At 39.2% G+C, this 10103-nt stretch overlaps 1 protein-coding gene across 6 annotated transcripts in view; it reads left to right on the forward strand.

The window, feature by feature from the left end:
• Positions 1-9831, forward strand: part of LOC100030858 (inter-alpha-trypsin inhibitor heavy chain H4-like) — a 36593-nt gene extending 26762 nt beyond the window's left edge. For all 6 annotated transcript variants that reach the window (XM_056804898.1, XM_056804900.1, XM_007500471.3 and 3 more), the window contains 6 exons: positions 679-753; positions 2548-2742; positions 6422-6608; positions 7662-7813; positions 8867-8954; positions 9624-9831. In XM_056804898.1, the coding sequence (XP_056660876.1) occupies positions 679-753; positions 2548-2742; positions 6422-6608; positions 7662-7813; positions 8867-8954; positions 9624-9726 (800 nt within the window). In that variant the 3' untranslated portion in view covers positions 9727-9831. The remainder of the gene's footprint in view (positions 1-678; positions 754-2547; positions 2743-6421; positions 6609-7661; positions 7814-8866; positions 8955-9623) is intronic.
• The last annotated feature ends 272 nt before the right edge of the window (positions 9832-10103 follow it).

The following is a 10103-nucleotide window of genomic DNA, read 5'->3' on the forward strand; positions in this document are numbered from 1 at the left end:
AAGAGTACCTATCTCATAGTTTTGTTATGAGGAACAAAGGAGATTAATATAGGTTCTGTATGAATGTTCATTCCCTTCTCTTCCCTTTCCTTCCCCTAAAACCATAAAACACCAAGATTACAATTAATTTAATAAATCAATTATTCTGAAACACAATTATAAGAATAATTTTTAAAATATGTTTTCAAACCCCAGGTTAAGAATCTTAGATTCAAAAAAAGAATCCTAGATTCAGTCAGATCCAACACTAATTCCAACCACATATTGAGGGCTGACCTCTGCCCCCAGACTGATTCTTAATTCTGACCCCAGACTGATACCTCACTCCATTCCCAGAATGAGTACATGCTCAGTTACAGATTGATTCCTCTATCCTGACAACATCATTGTTGTTTACTCATTCAGGAAAGAGAGAGAGAGAGAGAGAGAGAGAGAGAGAGAGAGAGAGAGAGAGAGAGAGAGAGAGAGAGAGAGAGAGAGAAAGAGAAGGAAAAGGAGGAGGTAGTAGTAGTAGTAGTAGTAGTAGTAGTAGTAGTAGTAGTAGTAGTAGTAGTAGTAGTAGTAGTAATTCAGCAAAAGCCAGATAGTGGCAGAGAGGAATGAACAAGATGAGTGAAGTACTAATAGTCAAGATTAGAAAGAACCCAGGTCTTCTGACTCCTAGTAATCTTCCTGCAGGCAGATTGAGATTTCAAAGAAAGAGGATCATGATGCAGCCACCAACTGAACCAAAATCGGCACTACTTGGCTTGGGTGAGTTTATCTGGTGGGGTGAGGATAAATAAGGATGAGGTTTGGGGGGAAGTGGTTTGTGATAGTTTAGATTCCTCATTGCCTGCTTTAATTCCTTCAGTTTCTTTTTCTTCTCTTATTGATCAAGCTAACATTTCTAGCACAATATTAAATAATTGGGGAAATGGTTTGAAGAGAAGTTAGAAGAAATCCTACCTGGAGGTAGCTGAACTATTCCAAGAAGACCAAGAAATTCCTTTCTCTCCCTTTATTCTATACCCAGAAGAAGAGACAACTTCATCTGTGGGTCAGGATTCCAAATGGATTACTATTCTTATCGTTCTATGGAGTTTACATAGTATTGCACCTACTTAGCCCATTCTGTGTCCTTCTCCATGATCAATCAGTCAGTTGGACTCCATTAATATTCAGAAAAGGGATTTGCAGGTGCAGATAGGTAGCACAGTAGGTAGAGTGCCAGGCTTGAAATTGGGAAGATCTGGGTTCAAATTTGGTCTCAGACACTTCCTAGCAAGTCACTTAACCCCAGTGCCTAGTCCTTGCAACTCTTCTGCCTTAGGATTTATATTAAGACAGAAGGTAAGAGTTTCAGGACAGAGAGAAAGAGAGAAAGAGAGAGAGAAAGAGAGAAAGAGAGAAAGAAAGAAAGAAAGAAAGAAAGAAAGAAAGAAAGAAAGAAAGAAAGAAAGAAAGAAAGAAAGAAAGAAAGAAAGAAAGAAAGAAAGAAAGAAAGAAAGAAAGAAAGAAAGAAAGAAAGAAAGAAAGAAAGAGAGAGAGAGAAAGAGAGAAAGAAAGAGAGAAAGAAAGAGAGAGAAAGAGAGATGAGGGGTCACACTCCTAGAGACTGCTTCCCTTCTCAGGTGTTATTCTTTTTGTGCCCATGTTTGTCTGTGGGATGATTGTGTTTGGATTTCCAGTCTGATATCATAATCAATGAGGTTGAGAGTGAGGAGAAGATGGTGTGGAACACTCCATCTGGGCTCACTTTCTCCAAACCTTTGTTAATCTCTGGTACAGGTGTGAGTCCTTCACTGCTTGGTTGCTTCACTGCAGGGCTGGTCTACTGCTGAACTCCATCCAGTCATTTAAAGTTTCCAGAAGCATGATTGACTTGTGTGGCTAATCAATCTTGATTTTCCTCCTTTTGATACAAAGGGGCTCATATTTCAAAAAAGAGACAATCTTGTCAATACATTTAAAAAATCTAAGTATCCCCCTGTAGTCACAGAACTTGTAGCAAAGACATGGGGAGAAGGGTGTGAGAGAAATATAAAATCGTCTCTCTCTTCCTTGTTATGTAATCATGGGCAGGGCATGATTTCTTTGAATATCAGTTTCTTCATCTATAAAATGAAAATAATAGTAATATTTGAACTACCTACCTCACAGGTTGTTGGGAAGAAAGTGTTTTACAAAATTTAATGATAGGGGGCAGGTAGGTGGCTCAGTGGGTTGAGAGCCAGATCTGGAGATGGGAGGTCTGGGTTCAAATGTGGTCTCAGACACTTCCCAGCTGTGTTACCTTGGCAAGTCACTTGACCCCAACTGCCTATCCCTTACTCTCTTCTGCCTTGGAACCAATACTTAGTATTGATTCTAAGATGGAAGGTAAGGATACTTAAAGATAGATAGATAGATAGATAGATAGATAGATAGATAGATAGATAGATAGATAGATAGATAGATAGATAGATAGATAGATAGATAGATGAATAAATAAAGCTCAAGTTTACATACAAATGTATAATATATAATACTTATGTAAGTGGTTGTTATCTCTTCTTTTTTCCCTAGAGGCCCGGTTACCTTCTTTAGAAGAAGCGTCTCCTACCTCTGTTTCTTCTGCAGAATCTTTAAGGTCAAAGGAAAGGGCCCCTCACTTCATGTTGGCACTGATCACACCAAATGCTGACAGCAAAGAGTTCTTGTGTGTGGATATCAAGGGATCACCCTATAGATCCCTGAGTCTGATCTCTGATCCAGTACAAGGTAAGAACCCAACACACACCCTTACACTTTTGTTTTTCACCAAATCTTCCCCACTCAATTGGTGATCTGCAAAATTTCTCATCTCATTGAAAAATATTGTGATATTCCTTCTTTGCTCCCTGTGGTTGAGTCCTATCTCCTCAAGACTGTCCCCAAGTTCAAGACTTAGACTCTGCTTCTCTCCTATCTCTGTAAGACTGGGAGCTCCCAAAGGTGTGGGTCAGGATCTTTTTCTTCTGTGGTCGCCATAAACTGTAACTGTTAAAGTAGTGTTTGGCAATAAACTGTTACAGATAAAAGAGTGGTCGCCACAAACTGTAACAATTAAAAGAGTGGTTGGTATAAACTGTGACCATGGAAATATGGTTTCAAGATATTGTCTTGAGTTAAATCAAATATAAAGTGGTCGCCAGGGAAAAATTCCCAAATATGAAATATACCCAAGTCAGCTGGGTTTTTATGGAGATTTTAATTATACAAATTAAGGAATTAATGACAGAGAGAGAGTAAGAAAAAGGAAATAATGAGAAAAAGGGTTAGACCAGCCTAGGCCAGCCTAGGCTGAAGCCCTAAGAGAGAGATCAGTCAGTCTTTTATCAACTCACCACAAGATCTGTCCAAAGCAAGATTTTAGTGTTCAGAGAGACACCAGTCCAGCTTCAGCTAGCTCACACAAGTTCAGCCACCAAGCCCTTCAAAGAAGCTTTGACCAGCTGCCTCCTCCAATTCAGCTTTTCTCAGCTGCCTCTTTCAGCTGAATCTCCAGCTGAATCACCTAGAGCCCTTTCTGAGCTCCTTTTTAATGTGAATTTTCTCCTATGTCACCCCCCCAAGTTCTTACATCTACCAATCACAGTAGACGTTTTCCAAAGGACAGACCATTCTTAATTCACACCTGAGTAGACTAAAACCTCTGAATAAGTTCTCACCTCTTTGCTCCTTGCAAGTTTACAAGTTGCCTGACCTTTATAGGTACTTAGCACCCTTTTGTATTAGATCTAAAATAGGCACAGCTTAAGAGATTTTGCCTTACTATAAGTATGGGTTAAGTATTTTTCATTGTTCAGCAAAGAGTTTACAACTTTATCTTCCCCTAAGGCATGCCTAAGTATGGGTGAAGTAGAGTTCCCACATTCCTGATCAAGTACCTTCATTGTTTAAGTGGGGAATGGTCTTAACCAAATGTATGAAGTAGGGTCTGAGAATTTTTGAGATTCACAATCCCCCCTGATGATCATTGGGAGACTAGTCTCCCCATTGATCATTTAACATAATCATCTTGTTGTCCTAAACGCACTTCTAACTACACATGCAAACAATATTCAATTTTCTAAGAGGAAGTTAGAGTACTGAGGGAGGAAATAGAAAAAGAAAGAAAGCAAAACCAATGTTTTGCTAGGCGTATTGACAGAAAGCCAAAATAGGGGCAGTCCCTTTTGGCATAAATGTGTACATTTACAATAAATGTTCAATCAAACATCAGTTCAATGAACCATATCTAAAGTTCATTCTTGATCTTCTTGATGTAGTGTGGATTTTCTGGCATCTTTCTGCAACAATTCATTCTCTGGATTTAGGAGTTAGCAAGCTTCTTTCTTGAAGATCTTTTCTCGAACAAAAATCAAAATCTTGGATTTTTATAAAAACACAATCTCAAACAAAAAATGAAAAATCTTGGATTTTAAATTAAAATATATGGTGTCTCCCACAGCATGGTTTAACAAAGGACTGGGAATAGAGAGTCATTCAGGAGGGACCCTCTGATTTAAGAAACCATCCACACACTTAAATTAAGGAGTCCTTGTCTATTGGGGAGAGAAGACATATATATGGTTAAAGTTTAAGATTCTATCTAAACAGTATAGACTAAGCCTATCAGAGCTGAGGGAATCCATTTAAAAGGGATAGTCGTGGCTGAGTGGAGTTAATCCCACCAGACCTTAATCAATCAATAAACAAGTATTTATTAAGGGCTAATCATGTATGAAGGACAGTTTGAGGCACTGCAGATACAAAGACAAAAATGAAACTAGCTTTATCATCAAAGTTCTCACCATATAACTAGAGAGATATCATGTACCTACGTTTTATTGAACAAAATCAATACAAAGTGTAAATGAAGATTTTTTTAGAAGTGACAAATGCATCTGCAAAAAGGAAAGGAGCTCAGAACTTTGCAAAATGCAAATCAACTGAGATGGAAAGACAGTTACATGGAACCTTGGGAAAAATCAGTTAAGCAGCTTGAGCTGGCTGAAGGGATTCCTTCTCTGGCTGTTAGACCAGAAGGGGGAAAATGGACTCTCTCTCACCTATGCTTTATCCATTGGACTGTGTGCTGACAAGACTTTTGTGTTTTAGCCCAGAAAAAAACCTGTCAGCATTTGCTGTCAATATCTTCCCTTAGGGGAACAATAAGTTCAATCAACAGAGATAACTTAGAAGATTTAGGGAGACCTAATTTCCTCTCACCCTTCCCCTCTCCTTCCCTCCTCTACCCAAAGAATCAAAGACCTTTTAGTTGAAGCATTTGATTTGTGGGATTTGGTTATTTGGGGAAATCTTCAAGCTTACTATCATTGAGGAGAATATTTCTAAGACAGTTGAAAGGGAACAGGAAGTAGTGTAGGGGGAGGGGCTCAATCAATCTTTCCCCTGGTGTTACATCTCTGATATTTCCCCATTGCCATAATTCCCCTAGTATCACTATCTACTACAAAAGTGATTAGGGAGATAAGGTGCTGTCAAGTGGGAGGAGGCAATCAGGAAAGCTCTCCTGGAACATGAGGTAAATCTCGAAGGAAACTTGGGGTTCTGAGAGATAAAGGTGAGGAGGGAGTGCTTCCAGATGTCAGGGACAGCCTATGCTGAAGCAAGAGTGATGAGTACACAACAGCAGAAGGGCTGTTTGGCTGCACTATAGTGTGGATGAAGGAGAATAATGTACTATAAGGTTTAAAAGAAGAGTAGGGTCAGATTGTTAAAGACTTTAAGTGCCCAACAGAGGCATTTATGTTTGATCCTAGAGGCAACAGGAAGCCATTGGAGTTTATTGCATGGGATATTGACAAGATTTGTACTTTAGAAAAATCAGTTTGGTAGCTATATAATAGTAGTAGTAGTAGTAGTAGTAGTAGTAGTAGTAGTAGTAGTAGTAGTAGTAGTAGTAGTAGTAGTAGTAATAGTAGTAGTAGTAGTAGTAATAGCAGCATTTTGATAGTGCCTTAAGATTTGCAAAATGCTTTACATATGTGAATTTACTTGATCCTGACAAGGTCAAGCAAGTACTGTTTTTTAGACCCATTTTATAGATGAAGAAACTGAGTCACAGAGTAATTTTTTTAAGTTACTTGTCCAGGGTTACACACCAGTCAGTATTTGAAGTAGGATTTAAATAAACTCAGTTCTTCTGAACTCCTTATCCTATGCTCTACTCACTGCTCCACCTAGATGTATGAAAGTTAGATTGTAAAAGAGAAAGACTTGAATCAAAAGGACCAATAGGGCTATTGGAAAGTCCAGGCAGGAGCAAAGTCCAGGGTGTGAACAAGGTAGGATGAAGTCACTGAGAAAGGCTTGCTGGAGGGAGGCTAGTAGAGAAATCTGGACCTCCTAAAGGAGCTGACTTGTTGCTATCCTAGGTCCTGATCCTAACCTCTCTGATCCTATTGGTTTCTAGGAATTGAGGTGACTGGCAAGTATAAGGACTTTATGGATACGTTTTCCTGGATCCAGGTGAGCTACAGGTCTCCTGAAGTACAGGTGTATGTGACCCAGAACAACATAGCAGTGATTCGTGGCCATGGTCAAGGAAGAGAAAGTACCTCTTACCAGTGGCACAGAGCATTCTACGTGGGACTGAATGGGTAAGTTTGGCTGCCTGTTGCCTAGTGTTCTGAACTGTCCTTGATAGGGCTTCTCTCCTCTTCCTTCTCTCATTTCTACTAATGCCTCTTACCCTAGAGAAGAACCCAATTAGCCTCCATTGCTCAGCTGTCAATGAGGGAAGGACCATAGGATTATGGATTTAGAGCTGGAAAGAATATTAGAGATTATCCTGTTCAACCTTCTTTTAAAAAGAAAGCATCTGAGGTGAAGAAAAGTGAAGGGATTTACCCAAGGTCATGTAGCAAGTTAGCAGCAGATCTGGGGACTAGAGTCTAGTAATGGAGGAGGGAATGGATAGAAAATGGAACCCTAAATCCCAATGAAATCATGGCTTATGTTAAATGGGATCTGAATGGTAGGTGATATGGGTCAGGGTCCAGTTTAGAATTTACAAGTTTGTTTGGCCAGTTATTTCTCTACTTAGGTACCTTCAGTACTAAGACTTCTTGTATCTATTATTACAGAGCTTTTAGAGTTTTCAGTGCATGTGCTAGGCACATGTATGTATGATCACCCCACATTTTGTACTTGGGGAAACTGATGTTCCGAGAGATTAAAATTTGCTCAAAATTAAACAACTTATGCATGTTGATCAAGATTCATCTCACTTCTCCTGATTCCAAGTCCAGTGACCTATCTCTTAACACAATACTTCACAAATTCAGGATGAATTGTGGCAGGGTGGGGTGGGGTAGGGTAGGGTGGGAGGATAGAGCTAGAAGTAGTCAGTACTAGCAGTAGTGAACCTGAGTTGAATAGGAGGTGACTGGAGTTGGGGAGGGAGAAGATTGTAACATTAGAGAAAAGAGGAAGTAATTTTAGCCAGCCCTATCTCCTAAGTCACCATGTTAAAGATCTATAAACTCCTGTGGAAATCTTGGACACTGACTGAATCTTTTCTGATTCTGATATCACACAAAATCTGCTTATCTTACGCTTGAGAGGCAGGGAAATCCCATTCTGATCTCCAGACTTGGAATTGTGCCCTTGGGTTTCCCATCTTCCTTACTCGTGGCTTGATTTTTCTACAGGCTAAAGATGACCTTGGAAAATCGTGTCTTGTTGCTCAGGGCCCCACAAAAAGTCACCATCGGCCTTGTGTCCTTAAATAATCACATTCCTGAACTCCGACTCTTTCTACTGGATCCAGGATACTTCTCTGAGAAAGTCAGTGGGGTCCTTGGTATGAGCTGAATCCTGTCCACAGCTCCCCATGGATCCCTGACCAACTATGTCTATGATCAGCATCTTTTTTTTTTCATCACCAACTCATCTCCTAACTATGTTCTTTTCTGACCATTTCCCTTCTGAATGTTCCCCTTCTATTACCACCTCTCCTTTTAAACACTCTCCAACCCTCAGAGTATTTCCTACCTTCACCGTCCATTCAGCCTACCACCCTTCCTTTCATTTCTCCCTTTGTCATCCTTCTTTATCATCATTCTCCTGCTCTAATCATCTCTTCTTCTATCCCTCTCTCTATCCCTCACTCTCTAACTATACTGACAGTCCTCCACTACTGTGAATATCTCACTCCCAACCCCCATCTCCTCAAATTCCTTAGATAAATTGATGGACTTCTCTTTAAGGTCCTTTTCACAGGCTCTCATGCCTCCCGCCCACTTCTTTGATCAATTGTCTCACCTCTCATACACACATACATACAGTTCCCTACTCCTATGTCCATCCTGTGTCCTATCCCCTATGTCCATCCCTGATCATCTCCTTCTATAAACATCCCCTTTTCTCTGTCCATTTCTACTGTGATCCTGCTCACTTTCCTGCCATCCCCCTCCACATTCTGATCACATCCTGCTTTCCTTCTAGGTTGATACTTGAGCTGCATTTTTGTTTTAAAGACTTAATTACTTTTTCCCTCTTTGTCCCTTGGTCCCTTCCTCTCTGTTTCTTTCTGTTTCTTCTTCCTTTCTATTTCATTCTTTCTTTGTCTTTCTCTGCTTCTATTTTTTCCTATTTCTTGCTCTTTCTGCCTCTCTTGCTGTGTGTCTGACTCTCCATTTTTCTCTGAGTTTTTGGATCTATTTTTATGGTTTTCTCCCTTTCAATGCTTTCCCCTCTGTTCCTATAACTGTTTCTTTTATTCTCTGTCTCTGTCTGTCTGTCTGTCTGTCTGCATGTCTCTCTTTCTCTCCCTCCCTTCCTCCCTCTCCCTCTCTGTCTTTATCTGTGTTTCCCTACCTCTTCATCTGATGCATTCTCTGACTACTTTTCCCAGGTCAGTTTTACCAGGATTTGTACTGCAGTTCCTTAGCAAACAACAAGTTGGAGCTGAAAGTAATGGGAAATACATATACAATAACCAAGTAAGCATTGACAAGACCAAAGAACTTCCCCAGATTTTATTTCATCACTTAATTATTCCTTCCCTTGCCATCTAGAACAAAACATAGAGACATTTTAGGCCTAAGCATAGAACTGGTACTCAGAGCCATTATGGCAACCTTTTAAATGGTACAGTTAATTCCTAATAATCAGAGCCAATGAAGGGTCCATTTAGACAAACCCACAAATAATCAAAGTCTACAGATAACCCAATCCTATAAGTAATCCAAAACTATAAGTAATCTAAATACACAAGTGATCTAAATCTACAAATTATATAAGACCCACAAATTATCTAAAATTCACAGGTAAATGGAGAACAAACCAATCACTGAAAATAATTCAAACAAATTGTGATAGAAAAAATAAGCTATAAAGATAATTAGAAGCATAAAAAGAAAGAAAAATTAAATAGAAGCATTTATTAATTAAAGTTTGAACATTAAAATATGAAATCTAAAATTTTTAAATATGGTCATTTATTTATTAATTATTCATTAAAATATGAACATTTAAAAATATGATCTTAAAACTACAGATAATTGAAGAAAAATTTAAAAACACAGATCATTAGAAAATAAAACTAAGAAAGTTGATTAAGAGTTTTCTGACAAGCTCTGTGTTAACGTGTGTACTTGTGTGTATCACAGAAAATTTGTGGTGGATTACCAAGATGGAGGAGAAAGTGCCTCAATGCCAAGATTGCTGTGCTGGTCCCTGGAACATTCCTTTAAAGATGGAAAAACTTCATAGACAATAAAGAGCATATATTTCCCCCATTCTTTCTCACCAGCCAAGAGCTGTTCCATGGGGTCAGGCTGGGAGATGCTATAAAATAGAAGCTATGGGTCCAGCAGGGTTTTGTGTCATTGCTTCTCATTTCTTGATGAAAAGTGGTGAGTGTGTGATTGGTGACTGAATCCCATAATGAAGTGTGGTCAGCCATGGAGGGAGGGAGGTTACCTGGTCAGGACTTTGTTCAGAGCCAATTTGGATGAAGAATCTCAGATTCGTGTTCAAATCTTAGAGTCTTAAGAATCATAGAATCTCAGAACTAAAGGGAACTTTGGATGGCACCCAAACTAACCTGCCATTGTGCAGAAAATTTCTATACAATATCCTTGACACAT

Source organism: Monodelphis domestica, chromosome 7, assembly GCF_027887165.1.
Source record: "Monodelphis domestica isolate mMonDom1 chromosome 7, mMonDom1.pri, whole genome shotgun sequence".
Lineage (NCBI taxonomy): Eukaryota > Metazoa > Chordata > Mammalia > Didelphimorphia > Didelphidae > Monodelphis > Monodelphis domestica.